Genomic DNA, 18,047 nt, shown 5'->3' on the forward strand with positions numbered 1-18,047 from the left:
GCCTTGAAAGAGCAGTAAAACGCAAAATATCCACTACCGTGGTGTTTCATTTCGAAAGATAGCCTTGCGTAAAACCAAGCAAGCTTGTGAAATTGAGAACGCAGAAAGGAGGGTTAAGTGTGTGTGTGCAGCATAGAAATTGTTTAAAGATGCTGTGTGAGAGGCTCACAACACATGCACATTGCCTAGCAAAGAAAAAGTTTCAGAAGGCATGCTCAAACTGAACGTGGCATGGCTGAACACCAGGAGAAAGGACTCTGTCTGAAATGAGACCAAACAATCCTTTTTGTGTCCAGAAGATGAAAATGCAAGGAAAACAGTCACTCCAGCAAGATAACATATAAATACACACAAATGGCAGACCAAAAAGAGATTTCAAAGAACAACTTCCCGAAGGCCCAAATTAAAAATAAATGTAAAAAAAATGACGCCAGGGCCGTCAACATGGCTTTTGTAGCAAGGATTTGCCCTGTACGCCGTGAAACTTTGGGAAGGGTGAATGAACGAAAGAGAACCAGCTGTGACAGAGTCTGTAAGCGTTTCTGGATGCCTTTGGGGGAGGTTCCTCAGAAAGGCTCTTAAAGAAATTATCCTGTCACAGGTTGAGAGGGAAAGTTCATGCACCAAAACCATAACCGATTCAAAGAGAAGCAGAGGATGGGAACAAACGGTCAGTTTTTATCCTGGAGGGAGGTCTCTTTCTGTGCTCCTCAGGAATTTGCTGAGACCCGTACAGTTCAACGTATCCATAAATAACCTAGGAAAGGAAGTGAATAGCAAAATGAATCATTTATACTGAGGATATTAATAGTAATGACTGCAAAAATTACAGCTATGAGGTGATACAGAAAGATTTTATGCTGCTGACTGAGTGAGAAAATGGTAGATGAAGTTCAGTGTTGATAAATTTAAGAAAATAATCCAAATTAGCAGACACAGCGATGGGCTCTGAATGAGCTGTTGCTCCTGAGAAAAGAGGTCTTTGGATTCCTGTGGAGCTGCCAGCTGAACACTCTGGGGAGGTTTAAAAAAATGAATGTTAAGAATTGCAAGGGGAGAATAAAGAACAAAGGAAAAACATTGTTATGGCTCTGCGCGGGCTCTTGGTATGGCCTTGGCTTGAATACTTGCTCAGTTTTGAGCCCCTAATTGCAAAAGGAATATAGAGGAACTAGCAAAAGCACAGCAGAGATTGGTGATCAAAGGTATGAATCAGCTTCTGCTTTAAATATAAGAGGACTACTCTGCCTGGAAAATTAATGACCAGGAGACGTATGTGATAGTAAGACCAGATTGCAAGTGGCAGGGTGATGATGATGATACGAATGTTTGCTGACTTTCATAACACCAAAAGAAAGCGTCATTAAAAGAAATTATTAGGCAGCAGGTCAAAAGCAAATGGAAGTCTGTCTTAAAATACTTCTCTAGTGTATTTCAGTGCTGTATGGAAGAGAAACATGTACCTGGCCCTGTGTCGGGAGGTCCCTGAGCTGCCAGCCAGCAGGACTGTACCTCACTTTTCTTCTCTGGCCACCCACTGTGGCCTTTTGTCCTGGTTGCCTGTGCGGGCTTTTGGTCTGGCTGGGAGTGGCTGTTGTTCCACAGCCTCGGACAACACGCTGAGCAAATCTAATGTGCAACCAACCTTCTCATACCACTCCAAAAAGTGCAGCTGTTCCAAGCCCACGCGGGCTCTAGCAGAGCAAATAGCTTCTGACAAACAGTTTTCTTATCTGTGACCCTCTTTTCAATGGTTTTTGGTCACCAAAGGTTACTAATCCATTTTATGACATATGTCAGTTCCATGCATGCAGCGTGTTGTTAAAGATTATCAGTTTTATGATATATTGGTTCTGATAAAAGAAATACCAAGAGCATGTAATTAGGGTTACAAAACAGGGTGAAAAGAAAAATAAAGATGAATCTACTTTTTTGCGATGAGTAGGTGTTTGGTGGGCTTAACTCCACACCTAAATGGCACCTCCACATTATCCTCCAGTGTTGGCATCAGTGGAAACTTCTCAGACTCTGTGTAAAACAAAAAGTGCCTCAGACACTGGGAAAACGAGACTTTTCCCAACTGCAGAATAAATCAAGGAAATTTGCCTACACAAATAAATACTGAAAGGGTTTAAGCTCCCAAAGTCATTTGGTTCATATTGACATGAATGGAATATATTTTATGTCTTTAAAAGCTTACCCAGAAAGGAGCCAGGAAGGGGCAAACTGAGCAGAACTGAACCTCCCTCTTTCTCCTGTTGGCTCTTTTCCTTGACATCTGCCTGTTCTGCTAGTTGTTGTCTCTAATTCTTAAGCACCTATTTGATATTTTAAGAGATGCAAAATGACAGCAGTCCTGGGTTTAAAGCAAGTCAGAAGAGTAGATTTTACAGGATGGCCGAGAGTGTATTACTGAGCTTAACTCATTGAGTTACTCCTCTTGGCCTCCACAGGAAAAGTGAATTTTTAGGGAGGGAATTTTGAGGTGTTTGTTGGTTCTTCTACCTCAGTGAACTGCATGCTGACCTGTGCCTGGGCATCCTTTTAAAATCATTATTCTCATTTTCTTCACATCTTTCCTATTCTCACCTTTTCCACCAATAGTTTCCTTTTTTGACAAAAAGGGTATACCTAAAATATGGTGACACCGGGGTACTTGCATTTGGTTTCACTCTTTGCGTATGCAGACTTTGCCTGTCTTTTCTCTGCATTAAACTCCACAGCAAAACGTATTAGGAAAAGATAGTGTGCAGATTGATTTCTTCACGTAAAAGCCATCATGCATTACAGATACTTTTCTCCTCTCTGCTGGTGATTTTGAATGCAAACAAAATGTTAGATAAAACAGGCACCAGGGTTTCTCCCAGAAAGCAGTTGATTGTGGCTGGTCGTATGCGTTTGGTTTTTGAAGTTTGCCTGAAGCACATGCAGAAGATCTTTTTTCGTAGTCCTCTCAAGAGGAAGACCCAGTTCAGCAAAGCACGTGGGCGCCTGGCTTTCCGCTAAAAGGACCGATTTCTAATTAGCGTTTCTTTCAGTGTGAAGTTCGTGCTGGATGTAAGTTGGAGCACAGCTATTTCGTTTAATTTGGACTACGGAAAGCTTTTACTTGTGGTTGTTTTAAAAAGGCCACGTTTTGCTACGTTGAATTCACTCTGCATAACATTTTATTTTCTGATTTGCTCGAGAACTAATTTGGCGATTTCTGTCCCAGGAAATGAAGAGACGACGTATAGCCAAACCATTTTCAATGGAAAAGTTGCTTTATCAGATTGCAACAGCAGAAGCAAAAAAGGAAAACGGACCAACTCTGAGTACGATATCATCCCTTCTTGGAGAGCTCAGGTAACGAATTGGGGGCCTGTTGTACCTCTTTTGTTTTCATTGACAGACTCCAGGGGTGGATGACGTAAGTAACCATTTCAGATGCATGTCTTGCGCCTGCTTAACCAAGCAAAAGCCCAGTAAAGACAGCCACATGTGGAAGAAGCAGTTTCCTTGGCTGTGTCTGATCGTAGAGTCTCTTGCTCTAAGAATTCCCTACTCTGGGCACCATCAAAGAATTAAAACTACGGTTTGGTTTTGATTTTGTCGATTCTTGTTGCCGAGAGTCAAGATTTCCTGATGCCTTGGGTGAGCTACGTGGTGCCAAGCGGCTAAATACCTTTCTTCAGTTTTTCAGCCTCTTGGCATCAGTAGCCCCTGTCAATCCATGCCTCTAATGGGTTTTGCACCAGGAACCCTTGTCTTCAGCATCAGGATTGTTTCACCACAGCTGCAGAAGGTACTTTGTATACAGAAAGTTGTCTTGATTTAAACCACTGAGTTAGCAAACAGCTTATGCATGGGTGCTAATGCATCTTGCATTAGAACTTAAATGTTTTAAAGGAAATTAACTTTGCGCTCCTTTTTCTCTCCAGTATTAAGGAAAGATGTTTAAGGTTTCTCTTAAGATAGGTAAAAAAAAAAAATAAAAAAAGAAAATATGATGTTGCCTGGCTTCCTGTGTAATGATCTTCTCTTTTGTTCCCTACCATGTAGTTGCTACCTATCTTTCAAGTTTGTGACAACTGGTACTCGAGATGTCAAGAAAGTTTTGATGAATGGAATCTACAAACTGTATTTAACTAACTAGCATGTTCATTTGGAAAATTTCCAGTGACATGCTGAAGGGGAAAACAGCCCATATGTTGTTTTAATATTCAGAAAGAAATACAAAGAGGTGTGCTGACTGCTTTACCTGCAGCTGTTTCCCCTGTGGGAATAATCACTTCCAAGTGGTTTGTTGGTTTTTGGTTTTGTTTTTTGTTTTTTGTTTTTTTTTTTATTTTTCCTTGAAGAGGAAAACTCTGCAAGTGCGAAAGGTGAAACAGAAATGTTGGTACTTGCTGTTAGACCATCACATCGACCTCTATCAGAGTGGTTCTCAAACTTGTTCTCATGCTTAGGTTGGAATTCTCTGGAGGATATCAGTCCTTCCTGAGGCTGCTTATGTAAAACAAAATCCCACACAACAAAACCTGAAAAAAACCCAACCAAAGTGGAATACTGTGCCATATTTTTTTTTCCTTTGTTGTATTTTGCTTGTTTGTTCTGTGTCTCTTGCTGCCTCTTCTCCTGGTCTGCCTTGGTTGCTCAGTTTGCCCATGCCATTTGCTTAGCTTGGCTCTCCACCCATCTTCAGCTGTGTTTGGTGGTGAGCTTTTTTATTGTCCCCTTCCATCTGCTCAGCTCAGTCCACACTTGCCTTCTTCCACACACCTCCAACTTGACCTGCTCTCCTAATGCTGCGTAGTTCAGCATGGGAAGTGTTGTCCACCTTGCAGACGCCGTGGGTGAAGGGCGGCTAGAGGGCTTAGTCTTTGCTCTTGATTGACATCTCCTTCTTTTTCCCCTGGGTGTACAGCAAGATCTTCGTCTTTTGGCACAATCACTTGCCCTGCTCCCCCTTTCCTGCCTGAAGCACCTGGTGGCAGCAGGTCCGTGGTCCATCTCTGCCTCCTGATGAAGGTGGCTATGTTACTCCTGACGGCAACGGCTCCTCCTCCTCAAGGTGGCTTTTGGCAACTTCAGGAATGACAGTCACGTTAGCCACATCTCCCGACTCTCCACATGGCCCCAAGCACCCATCGACCTCCAGGAAGCACTCGGCAGTCCCCAGTTCCCTGTGGAGCAGTTTGAGAACCACTGGCTTGATACAGTGGTCGCTGTTAAAATCCGGAGATAGCTTTTGCAATCAGGCAGTGTTTCTGTGGTGCTTGCCTGTCTCTCACCACGCGTAGGGAATGGGCACCAACCTCCAACAACACTCAGGGCTTTGCTGTGTGGAGCTAAGGTTTCAGAGATGGTGGTAAAGGGGTGATTGTACGTGGCTTTGTGGTGGTTATGAGACGGTGCCAGTATCTAATTGCATCAAACGTTCACAGGGACACGGAGCTGAGGCAGCGGCGGCAGCTTTACGAGGCAGGTCTCCATTCTTCAGCGCGCTACGGCAGCCATGACAGCAGCAGCACTGGGATGGATGGAAAGAAAAAGCCTCGAAAGTGGTTGCAGCTAGAAACGTCGGAGAGGAGATGTCAGATTTGTCAGCACCTGTGCTATCTTTCCATGGTGAGTGACATCCTTTGCCAGCGCTGGGGTACTGTCCCCATACCATAATAGGCCATAAGCATTTGAGAGAGACAGCATGTGACTAGAGACACATCTCATTCACCCCATGCAGGATGCAGAGGTGTTGATTTGTGTCAGAACATTTATCGCCTTGGGCAGTGGCAACAGAAGATATTGGTTGGTGTCAGCTAGTTAAGGAAGGGATAAACTAGGCATTCGGCTGCTCTTGGATGCCCATGAGCATGTCTGCCTTGCACTAGAAGGGGTAACAAAGATGCCTGCAGGTTGCTGCTCATACTAAGTCTGGCAGAACAGTTCTGGGGGTCAGCTGGCAACTCAAATACGTGCCCCACGTCTCAGGCACGCAGCTACAGCCTGTGCTGCGACAGTTTCCCTGCAAGCCAAATGGCAGGGTGGATGTCGCCCACCTATCAAGCCAAGATGCTGTTTGTTCAAAACAGACAGCTGTCTGTTCAAAAATAGACACCATGCCCAAAACTTGCTCTTTTTAGACATAATTGCCTGCTGGCTTTTGAAGGTGTGGTGACACTGTCAGGTTTTCAGCTGTATGCAGAACACCTAGGGATACAGCAATTTCATTAAAAATAGTAAAAGCCTCTCCCACAACCTTATGTACCACTTAATTCCAAGATCAGATATTTAAGTAAACATAATACACTGCACGTGAGTCCATATTCAGTCTTCATGTCATCTTTCAGGTTTTTTGTTTACAAATGTTAGGTTTTTGATGGAAATACAATGTAAGGATTAAATGATCAGATGTAGCTGTTTCCTTCCCTAGGACAGAACATGCTCAGTTTATACATCTTCAGGCCAGTGTTTGAGTGGCACTAGTTTGAAGTAACTTTAAAATGAGTTTGGGTTTTTTTGTGTGTGTTTTTTTTAATAAACAACAACCAAACAACAACAACAAACAAAGCAAAACCAAAGAAAACAACCAAACAAAAAACAACCAACCAAAAAACCTCTTAATTCTGGTCCGTTTGCTCTCAAGTAAGTGTAGTCGAGGGAGGGATATTTTTTCTTGTCGCTCTTACCAGTATTAAGGGACAAGAAATCCACTTGGTTGTCAAATTCCAAGTGGAATGTGTAGGCTTAACAGGTGGCCAGCTGAGCAAATGTGACCTCTGCTGAAAGTGACAGTCACTGAGGAATCCTGTGGCTAAACTTCGGATCTTATCCTTATTCACGACAGCATTTAAAGTAAGGGGAAACAGCTGTTTTCAGGAAATCTTTAGGCTACATATTAGATGCCACTAAAGCTTTATGCATGTATCATTATTTGGATTTGGTCTTCATTACTATTGTTTTCTTTTTAAATTCTATGTGTTTGCCAACATTAGCACTCCAAAAGGGATATGTCCTTTCTTCTTCTTACACATTCTGGAACATGTCAAAATGTGTAACGCTTTTTGCTTATGCCTCTTTTCACTAACTTGAAATAAAGTACAGCATTAATAACTCACACAATATTTCAATACTCTGTGTAAAACATGGCTGCAATTTGGAGCTCACTGGACCTCTTTCCCCCACCGCCTCTGCATTTTTATATAGGTTGTACAGGAGAATGAAAATGTTGTCTTCTGCTTGGAGTGTGCCCTGCGGCATGTGGAAAAACAGAAGTCTTGTCGGGGACTGAAAATGATGTACCGTTACGATGAGGTCTGTACCATACAGCTTGTGATGCTGGTTGGCTGTGATACTGAAAAACTGGGGAGTAGAATTGACTCTGCTTTTTGTCCTACCAAGACCTCAGGAGACTGTGCTTGGGGTTTGTTTTGGTGTGGGAAGAAAGTACTTTATTAAGATCTAAGTAAAAGAAATAGAGGGAAACATTATTACAAAGATAGAACCTGAAGCGTAACCTGCGTCAATGTGTGTTATGGAACAGAGAAACTATTTAGTGCTTTGGGATGCTGTAGAACGTGAGTCTGTGCTTTGGTTCATTTATGGTAACTGCTGTACTTTGGGATAACTTCTGTCTCTTGATCAATGAAAGTTCACGCTGACCTACTCCTGTCCTGCCTGAACCTTCTTTGAGGCAAATGTGTAGAGTCCTTGTAGATGAGAGGCCCAGAAATGGCTTCAAGCAAATGTGACAGTGAGTAACCACAGCACTCAAGTTGTTGCTGTAGGACTGTGCCTGGGCTCTGGGCTAAAGCCACACTGGGGTACAGTCACGTCACGCCTCCTCCCCTGCCCTGTGAGCCCCACTTCTCCATGCTGTGCGAGGGGATGGCTGGGGAATAGAGGGCATTTTAGTGTTAACCCGAACAAAATCGGCTCTTGGGATCGGTGCTCATACAAGTAGCTTTTTGAGATGGGTGTTTCAGCAGTTTCTGATGTATGCGCTTAGAGGTATGGGGAAAAAAACCCAAAAGGTCGAAGTAGGAGGAGGATCACGCCCTTGCAGCCCTGTTCATTTTTAGTAGTAGGTTCTCTTGTGGTATCAGGTGCTGTAGATAAAAAACAAGTACAACCCGCAAAGCCAAGACAACAGTGACACTGCCGCCATAATGTGAGAAACAATAAAGAGTTTAAGGGAGTTACTCAGAAATTTTAATGTATTTCTCTTGTTCTTGAGATTATTTAGTCCCTTATATCCTGTGTTTTCACACATCTGTTGACTGTTGTGGTTTTCAAAGCCACTCTTTCCAGCAGCATGACGTACAATAATTATTTCTCCCGGGTTTTATGATTGCAAAGTAGATGTTTTAGGCTGTGCTGGGTAAGGCAAGAAAACCTCAGCTTCAGTACTGGATGATTTTTTCCAAATGTAAAAAAACTGTGACGAAGTTTCTACATTTCTGAAACTGCATGCCTGGTGATTGTTACAGATTTTTTTTTGAGGGCTGTGAATGGGGAGAGAGAAAACTTGTGTGTCAAATGCCTTTGGTTAAATCTGTTTAACTGTTAGGGTTGGCTTAATTAAGAACCTGTTTCAACTTTGCACAAAAATAACTTCCCAACCTTCTCACTAGGATGAGAGAGCCAGTTCAGAAAACTCTTCCACACAACCCCCCCAACTTGATCAAATCCCTGAATGCAATGGAATGCAGTGGAATTAGCGCGGCCTTGTAGCCGGGACACTTCGATGTGCAGTTCGGAGACTCCTGTCTCGTGCCCATCATCATGCCAGGGACCTGCAGACCTTTTTCTGAGTGGCTGCACACCAACGCACTCTAAGTGTGGGCTCAGAGCATTAAAAGAGATCCGAAAGAGCATTAAACAGAAGTAGCATCCTGCGACCAATGATACCCATGTCACAAAGAAGTGGAATCTTTTTCTTCAATTTCAAAGACAAATTTAGCAAATAGTAAACGATAAGCAGTGTTACTGTGGATGTAAATTTATGGCATTTGTAACCTTGTTTAGCAGTGGGTTTTAAGTTGTATCTGCAGGACACTTTTGACATTACTAAAGTGACCTTGCAGCCCAGCTTCTTTATTCTTGCTTGGTGGCCAGAGCTCAGACCTTTCTACTTCTGCTGATTCCTGGCTTTAAGTTTGAAGGGGGGAAGTTTCAGCCAGGGCAGTATTTGGGACACCACACAGTACTTTTTACCAGACTCCTGGTTGTGAATAAGTAGTATATGAGCCAAGGTTCTGCATAGTTTGCAAATACATATTCCCCCCCACCTCCACTTAGGTACTTTCAGTTAGAAAGGCAGCACTACATCTCTGTCCATCAGAAGTGACTGAAGAAAGAGCGGATGCTAATTTGTGTTTTCTTTTTTTCCCCGCTTCTTGAACAGGAACAAATAATCAGTCTAGTCAATCAAATCTGTGGAAAAGTATCTGGTAAAAATGGCAGCATCGAGAACTGTATCAGCAAGCCTACACCAAAAAGAGGACCTCGTAAGAGAGCGACAGTTGACGTGCCATCATCTAGGCTTTCATCCTCCAGTTCATCCAAAAGTGCTTCAAGTTAATCCTGAAGATGCCAACACTCTCATTTTGTCAATTTATATATATTTTTTGTAATTATTATACCATAGTTTGGAGTACTTGCTGTAGAATACAAGCTGTCTTTGCACTAGCTCTAAAGAAGATTTTCTTCTGGTTTTAGAGAACTAATTTTGTTTTAGCATTAAACTGTTGAATTTTTTTTGTACTTAGGATAGATAGATACAGCAGTCTGATTTTTTTTTAAACTGCCGTATGTTCACTGTTTGAAAACCGGCAAGGGGCTGATAAAAGATTAATTTGTATTGTCCCTATGGCTGAAAAAAATACAAAAGGCCTTTTTGGTAACTAGGCAAAAAGGCTTTTAACCCATTTTTTTAATAGGTTAAAGTTTGATGTGTTTTCTAATTTGTTCTCCAGTCATGTGAGCAGATTTTTCTAGAAAGAAAAGGGATAGGAGACAAAAACTTGAAAGAAATTGCTTTACTTTGGCTGTCTTTTATTCTGTCACAGCAAGATGAGTTTTGTAATTTTTTAAATTGGAGAATACACACTTTCTTTGGGAGGTTATGGCAGCTGAAGATGGACTTTGTTTCTTAACTGTAGGCAAAAGGAGGAGATTTGGAGTATGTTCTCTTTTACCAGCACATCACTATGCATCTGTTTTGAGGGGAAAAATAATTTAAAAAAAAAAGAAAAAAAGAAAAAAAAAAGGAGGAAAAAAGACTGCCTGCCTTGAGGAGTCACGGGAGGGAAAACTGTGCCTGATTTCATTAGGAAATCCATTCTGTTATTTTTTGGTGCTGTTGGCTACTTTCTCAAAAACCCTTCAATAGCATCCTTTAAAAAAAGTTAAAAAACAAAAAAAAAAAAAGAAAAAGTGATTGAAGCCATAAGTGCTTCTTTTGTCATAGACGTGCAATCTTTCTAACATTCCATTTCCATTCCACTGCTGTTTTTCACATCTTCACACAGTCGAGCATTAATTTTTGTTTCGAATTTGTTTCATTACGTGATCACATTTAGAGCCACTAGCAGGTCTGCATCTTTCTTTTGAATGTGAAAATGCATTTGCTTTCATCCTGTCTATTTTTTCTCTTCACGTTGTAACAAAAAAAATTCATACCTTTTGTACATATGCCTGTAAATTTTTTTAAATACTTGAGCCTTTTCTTGGGGTGGGGGGAGGGACGGCGAAGAGACGAGATGAAGAAAAGCCTTACGTTTCACTTTCTTCATCGGTTGGATTGGATGCTTACAGGGTTTTTCTTGTAACATTTATAAGTGCTGCTTACATCACTGAACAACAACAAAAAATAATAATGGAGTAGCTGTTGCCCTTTTCTGGTTGTGTGTACAGTATGTGTGGAATAAAAAAGGGAAAATGTTTTCACAAACTGTTTTGTTTCGTAATTGAATTCAACAATACCGTAGCTACCCATATTGCACTGAGCTTGCCAGTGGTGACTGTCAGGAAAGTCCTATAATACAATTTGTTGGTTGTTGTTGCAGAAGACTGAACTGTTTTGGAATATTTAACAATAACATAAACAGAGTCAAGTGTTTTCAAATGTGGTTGTCTGGTTTTTATGGCCTTGCTGTGTACTTTTTCCCTCTTGACAGTAAACTTCTGACTATGGCTTACAGTTTGACATTTAATTTATTAGCGCTGCTCTGCTCTCTTTCCTTGTAAGGAAAGACTTCATGTTGTTTATTGCCAGTTTTTTTGTTTACTTTCCAGGTTTGTACTACAAGGTTTAATAAAAAACCAAAACTTTTTTGGACATTTTGTCTGTCTTCTGGAAAGTGAGTAAAACGAGCTCCTTAAAGAACAGTTGCTTTCAAGAGATGCCTTGTTAAATAGTCAATATCTGATTGCAGGGCAGGGGAGCTTCCAGCTGTGATTTCCTAGCGAGGGGTGAGGAAGCACTTAGGGTGAATCCTGAAGGAAAGGCAGCAGGAGGTGCCTCCTTCCCAAGCCCTGGCTGTGTCAGGACAGGACTGTGGAAGGGATTTACATCACAGCTCATCCTTTTACTCACGCTGTTTCTGATTACATTCCTTCCCTCCGTGCATGAAGAGCAGGAGCCAGGAGCCTTCTCAAAGGAGAGCAGATGCCTGCAAATAGAGTGTGAGACTTGACAAGAAACAGGTGTTAGACATGTTCAGACCTCAACTGTAGAGAGGAAAATGACTGCAGCAAAAAACGGCAGTAAGATGAGGATGACTATAGGTCCTAAGGTTTATAACATGTACGCACTTAATTTATAATTCATTCAGGTTTATTTCCCTGAAATTGCTGGCTTGCATCAGTGTAGTCAAACAGATGTTAACACAGAAAAATAAAGTACACTGGTGCTCAGCATAAATAACGTTTGTGGGGGGTTTTTTATCTGATTGCTGAGTTAGTCTCCTCTGTTCACTGTCACGGATAAAATATTTGGGCAAGCAAGTAAAAGACGTGGTTGGGATAGAAACACTTTATTTTATCTCAAAAGAGGAGTAAGTTTATACAATGCTAAGATATCTACTCCATGTGGAGTGTAACATTTCAATATGCATCTCTCCTCCTTTTCATTTGTTTTTCTTAATACCTATGATAACTAAGTTGGCCCTGAATAAGAGGTGTGAGAGAGTAGACACTGCTGCATGAGCAGACAAAGGCCGTAGGCAGACAGTAGGTAGTAAAGAAGTAGAAAATAAGTTTTCATTTTGGTTTGGATCCTAAATCTCCAGTTGCAGCGGCCCAAAACATGCAAGGAACAATTTGGGTTCAGTATTACACACCAAGATTTCCAATCAGCCATTTAAAGGTTAGTGGTCAAAGTAACTTCTATCTTTGCCCTTGAATTCTCTTATACATAGTATATACAACAGTTTTACTGCTCCCCTGAGCGCCAAGATTACTGTTTAAAGTGTGTGTGCTTTAGGCTTTTTTTTTTTAAAAAAAACAACCTCCACATGACTGGCAATTTTGTAAAAAGGCTGTATTACTAAGTAAAAAGGTCTGGCTGTTACGCTTGGTTAGCGAATTGTTACACAGGCAAGCTCTTCATTCACGTGTTCATTCATTCCGGCGTCATTCTTAAAGGATATGGTTTTTAAGATTCAAATAGTTTGAGAGTCACTTTCATCACTAACATCTGAAGCAGCCTTCCTTTCAGCTACAGCAGCAAGGGCAGTGTCCACTTGAACTTCCTCTTCATCGGACTGAACAACCGGAGACTCTCCTTCACTTGCGTCTTGGCTGGCAGAGTCGGTACAGGTTGATGACAGAGAAGACAGTTTCTGTCGTAATTCGGACTGGCTCGGGACCTGGAGGCTTATCTCATTCACGTAGGTGCTGGAGTCCGGCCCTTAGAGTTGGGAAAAGAACAACAACAACAACAATCAAGCTGCAGCTCAGCAAGTGGTTTGAGAAGTTAGTATATTAACCGGGCTCAGTGTTGGTTCATGAGCTGCATTCAGGCTGGTTTGCTTCTTTTGCAAAATACCGTAAAAACCCTCCCAGAATGCAAAGCTTCCTTTTGGCTTTTCTGACCTTGATCTCCAATACAAGCCAGAGGCTGCCTTTAATCGGTTTCTGATGGGGTATGTGTCCCTCATTTGTTGTAGTATCGCTAATGCTTGAGATCAAGTAAGGTAAGACTGCTGGAGTACTAGGTCCCTGACTGCTAAGAGACATAGCTGATGTCCAGTTTGCCAAGACCGCTTAATCCTCCTAACTTAACTCTGATAAAAGTCCATTCAGACTTCAGCATGTGCTGAGAATAAGCACCAACAGGAAAATCCTCCAGATAAACTCCGTCCAACAGAACAACGTGAATAAATCTGGGTGAAATGAAAAGAAACCACACAGTAACTGGGAGACAGGTAATAAAGTAATCTCTAGTTTTGACTAAAAATCAAGATGCAGAAGAAAAGTTCTTGTATGCAGCGTGCAAGCATCCTTCTGGTAAAACTGTATCGTAGCTCAAGTGCACACAGATGGGATTTTAAGACTACGTTTCCTCCATGTCCTATGTAAAAAGTCTTCTAAGCAAGTTCAGTGTAATGGTGTTTGCTTGTACTTTGAGTGTTCAGATTTCAAAATTACCTTAGGTCCTCTTCTCCAGACACTTTCTGGCAGTAAATAAGAACAAAAAAGCCAAACACTCTTTCTATGTGATCTGCCAAGTAAAACCCTTTTTTCTTTCTGTTATACCTAGCAAGTGTTTCCTCATGGTTAGGGCACCCAAATTCAGCACCTCAGCGACACAATACTCTTAAAAATCTTTAAGAGATTTTGTAACAATTTTAATTTCAAAAAAATTTCAAGAGGGCTGGGTGGAAATGAGCTTTGATCACTACACCTTACCTCTGCTAGGGCTGTTTGCAGAGCAGTTCGCACAACATCACCCTGGTCCTCATAGTCTCATCAAGTATCCGAATTAAATTTTAACAAGGAATCAGTCATATCAGCATCCGCAGGCAGCAGAAGCTGCTTGTACAAGGCACTTGTTCAGACACATTTCTTGCCCTGACTAACTGCAATCTTAAATTCTGGACCTAAACTTTGGCAGCATGTAGCCCATTGTTTTAGCCTCTCTGGGAACCAGATACTCCAGTGGCAAACGTGCCCTCAAGCAGGTTAAACACCACTTGGTAAACACCTGGTACAACATTCACAACTCTGACAGCTGACCAACCTGCCTGGATTGAAAACACGCTGCCCCTCTGACCAACGGTGTCAGGCCAGGATGTCCAGCAGGTCCACCAAGTTGCTTCTTCAAACGGGACATGAATGGGCACTGAACACAAGCCATACTAGGAAGATGTTTTTAAAGACACCTGTCTTTATGTTGTGCACACCAGCATGCATTAGATTAATTTACACAGTGCACAGAGAGGAGTCTTCTGGTGTGGCAGAGGCGAGTAAGTTTTTCAGTTCGAGTTACTGACTCTTATGAGATGTTTGAAAACTGATGCCCATAAGCTGGCAAAATTTACAGCAAGACAAATTTGAAAATACTTTAATGTCTTGAGTCAATTTTCATTTTCACCAGTTACTAAAATAACTTACCTGCATTCTGTGGTGTTCAGTAAAATTGCGAAGCAAATCTTGCCCTGACCACCCCAGTTCTCCACTGATGGCAAAATGAGGAGTTACCTTTAAACCATCTCATTTTTTCTGAGAATGAAGACTATTGTATATTGGGCTTGAAACCAGGGTGTAAGGTCCTTAAAGCGAGCACAAAAATCCCTTCTAATTCAGAGGGAAATCAATCCTTTGGCACCACAACAGTAAGACTGTAACAGTAAAGCTGTTGCACTGTAGTAGTAGTAACTGTGGAGGAGTAAGTCCTGCTGCAAGCCCATCCAGCCTCTGCGTTAAGGGTACAGTGCTAGAGCGTTACAGCACCAGTACATTATATGACAGTGTAGGTGCACATATATAATAACTACATATACGCTATCTATCCACATGCACTGTAATACTTACATTTCAGCACAAAATAAATGCTATATTGTTTTTCAAAGGCTTGTAAGTTTTACACCTATTTAGGAAAAAACAACCTACACTTCCTTAGATAATCCAGTTACAATGTCTGTGCTAAGACACAAAGCTGCTCGGTCGGACACCTGCCAATGACCCAGCAAGGGAAAAACAGTCCTAGATTCTGTAATTAATTGTGTGCTCAAACAACAACCAGCTTTAATAATGCAGGAATTTATGCGTATCCAAAACCAGCCATCTGAATTCAGTTTTTGCAAAAAAACCCCACAAAAACCTTTAGTAGTCAAGTGTGCCTTGACTACTTACCCCAAGCTTTTCAATGTTCACAGTAGGTAATAATCACCTCTACATAGGGAGGAAGAAAATTACTCCAGGATATTATAAACATTTTTCTTTACGTATCCTAAAATATAGAATGGGATTTAAAGTATGCTGTTTCTTCACTGTAAGTACTTTTATAAAAATATTTCAACTTTTATTTTCAAAATAAATCAAATGTACATGTAAAGGAGCTTCATCATCTCCCCCAGGAAAACTCATTTGGCTCTTTTGGGATAAGGCATTTTAGTACTAAAGTTTTTAATTAAGAAAGCATGCTTCCCTGCTGGATAAAGTATCCTGTATTACTAATTCCCTGCTTTAAGTCGATCCCTCATCATGCTGCAACATTCCAAAATGTAAATCTGGTTTTGTTCCTCAGAACACGTAAACAAAACTTTGGATTAAGATTAATTTAATCCAATTTAACTAATATTACTAGTTGTAAGAAGGCTACATGAAAGAGCTTCAGTATCAGAATCACTATTCAGAAGCTTCCAGAAGTGTGTCTTTGAATACCTCTTGCTGAAGATCTTACACTATACAACTAGTCCGAGCTTACTTCAAAATACCAAAATGCTGGACAAACTTTAAGAAAGCAGTCTTAAAACCAAAAAACTAATTACCGCAAACTTTCTGTTCATATGTTTGTTAAAATGTCCTCTATTAACTTCATATTGAAAAAAAGTGCACCTTAAAAGCAGTATGTAACACCTATTCATACTGTGACAAACGTAACATGGAGCTGCAGCCACTAGATTAAAAAAAGAGCAAGTCCAGAAATATCAAGTACTTTTGCAGCAAGCGCTCTTGTACTCCAACCAAACGTTAATGTTTTGAAAACCACTAATGAAAAATATTCAATCTACATAAAGTGTAGCATTTTATGAGATAAAATCACCCATTACAAATCAGAGCAATTCTGGTGATTTATCACTTTGTCTCTAAGCACACTGTCATTACTAGCATCATACCCAGCATAGGAGAAAGCATATTATTGTCTTCGCCTCCCGAGTTCAAAAAGACATCAAGTGCTTCTTGGTCAGACATGTCCATTAGGTCCATCTGCTCCAGCATGTCCACATTCACCTCCATGGAAGACATGCTTCCAATCGGTTCTGTAGTAAAAACAGGGCAATGAGCAAACTGACAATCAGCTACAGGATGTTATTACCCTATAAAGGCTCCAAGAGCTGCTGTAATTGTGTGCATTAGTAATAATTAAACTGAGTATGGAAGGAGCACACCCACGGGAGCTGCTCAGCAGCAATCTCAGCCCAAATCCAAGAGTGCTCTGGGCAATCTTTGTCCTGAAACTAATGCGCATTAGTATTCTTGTAAAACAAAACATTTTTAGCAACAATATTTAGAGCAATAGCATTGTCTGAAATATGCTAGGATGGGGCTCAGGGGCAAAGACTGAAACTTTCCATTCTGTAACACTCCAATTCTCTCAACTAGAAGTCTTTTTAGAGAAGAACAAAGACATTTAAACACACAACCACGAAATGTCAATACACAAAGGGACATGAACATTCAGAAATGAAGATTAATGTTAACAGAGAGCAGCCATTCTTCTTCCCCATTCAATCAATCAGCCTAATAAACAGCAGTCATATATAAAGCCTAGGCTGATGCCCAATATCTTCTCTCAGCATGGAGATTTCACTTTATTAATTACTCAAGCAAACTGCTTATTATTGTCGATATTGTAGCAACAATTCACAAGGGAATTAAACACTTAGATGAGCATCTTCTTCCTTGAACAACTAAGCATACAAACATAACAAGTTCAGGGGTGCTCCGATTTAAGTCCAGTTGCTGCATGTATAACATCAAATATTACAATAAAGAGTTCAGTGGTTTATCTAAATTTAATAATTACACTATTAAAAGCCTCCATATGTGAACTGAGACAAAATCCTATAATTTGGTTTTTTTGGTTCTGTTTTGTTTCTCCCCCAAATACAATACAGTTGCAGGATCAAATTTTCCATTACAACAGTTTCTTGGACATACATGGTTTGCATTATACTGCAAAGCTGAGGTTCAGAAAGTCAGGCATGCTCACCTTCTAACAGGGCCACATATCCAGTACTAACCAGCCAGTCACAATGCCCACTCACAGCCTAAGTGGTTCTGGGGACGCAAACTCAATTCCTTCCTAGAGCAAAGGATTTTAAAACATTTCCCACTTCTCAGAAGGCTGTCCTAGCAACCTATCTAGAGCCTCTTGCAGAAAAGCATTTGTAGCATTTCATTCAGAAAAATGGAAAGCCTGGACTGTATTCCCTGCTCCAACATCACAAATGACGGCAGAACTGGTCCTGGCAGAGGGACAGAACCTCTATTTTTTCCTGCCGCATGAGTGATGTAATCTCCTGCTTGTTTTCTTACTGGTCCTACAGTCCCTGCATTTTGGCCCAACAGATGGATACCTCCCACAGAAGTGTCTGTGTCTATGGCATTCTCCTGCTTTAACTAGTCAGGAGATGCCAGACTTGAGTCATGTCACAAAAAAGGAGAGAGCTTAATCTGATCTCCCATGTCCTAATCACATACCCTGCATGTTGCAGAGAAATGGAAACAGCTACCACCTGGCAACTGTTTTGAAATACAACGCTGAGCTTTCATCTGGACTTTTAGAATTTTTCTGAGGCACTTCCTGGCAGGTGACAATCCCAACCTTTGGAAAT

At 41.1% G+C, this 18,047-nt stretch overlaps 2 protein-coding genes across 9 annotated transcripts in view; one reads left to right on the forward strand and one right to left on the reverse strand.

The window, feature by feature from the left end:
* The window catches only part of JARID2 (jumonji and AT-rich interaction domain containing 2), a 227,879-nt gene extending 216,559 nt beyond the window's left edge, over positions 1 to 11,320 (forward strand). For all 6 annotated transcript variants that reach the window (XM_065052352.1, XM_065052354.1, XM_065052357.1 and 3 more), the window contains exons 15-18: positions 3,215 to 3,345; positions 5,427 to 5,610; positions 7,186 to 7,293; positions 9,386 to 11,320. In XM_065052352.1, the coding sequence (XP_064908424.1) occupies positions 3,215 to 3,345; positions 5,427 to 5,610; positions 7,186 to 7,293; positions 9,386 to 9,562 (600 nt within the window). In that variant the 3' untranslated portion in view covers positions 9,563 to 11,320. The remainder of the gene's footprint in view (positions 1 to 3,214; positions 3,346 to 5,426; positions 5,611 to 7,185; positions 7,294 to 9,385) is intronic.
* A 681-nt stretch (positions 11,321 to 12,001) lies between these two features.
* Positions 12,002 to 18,047, reverse strand: part of DTNBP1 (dystrobrevin binding protein 1) — a 73,099-nt gene continuing 67,053 nt past the window's right edge. For all 3 annotated transcript variants that reach the window (XM_065052358.1, XM_065052359.1, XM_005512534.3), the window contains exons 9-10: positions 16,326 to 16,469; positions 12,002 to 12,892 (exon numbers count right to left, since the gene is read on the reverse strand). In XM_065052358.1, coding sequence (XP_064908430.1) covers positions 12,645 to 12,892; positions 16,326 to 16,469 — 392 coding nt within the window. In that variant the 3' untranslated portion in view covers positions 12,002 to 12,644. The remainder of the gene's footprint in view (positions 12,893 to 16,325; positions 16,470 to 18,047) is intronic.

This window comes from Columba livia, chromosome 2 (assembly GCF_036013475.1).
Source record: "Columba livia isolate bColLiv1 breed racing homer chromosome 2, bColLiv1.pat.W.v2, whole genome shotgun sequence".
Classification (NCBI taxonomy): Eukaryota; Metazoa; Chordata; class Aves; order Columbiformes; family Columbidae; genus Columba; species Columba livia.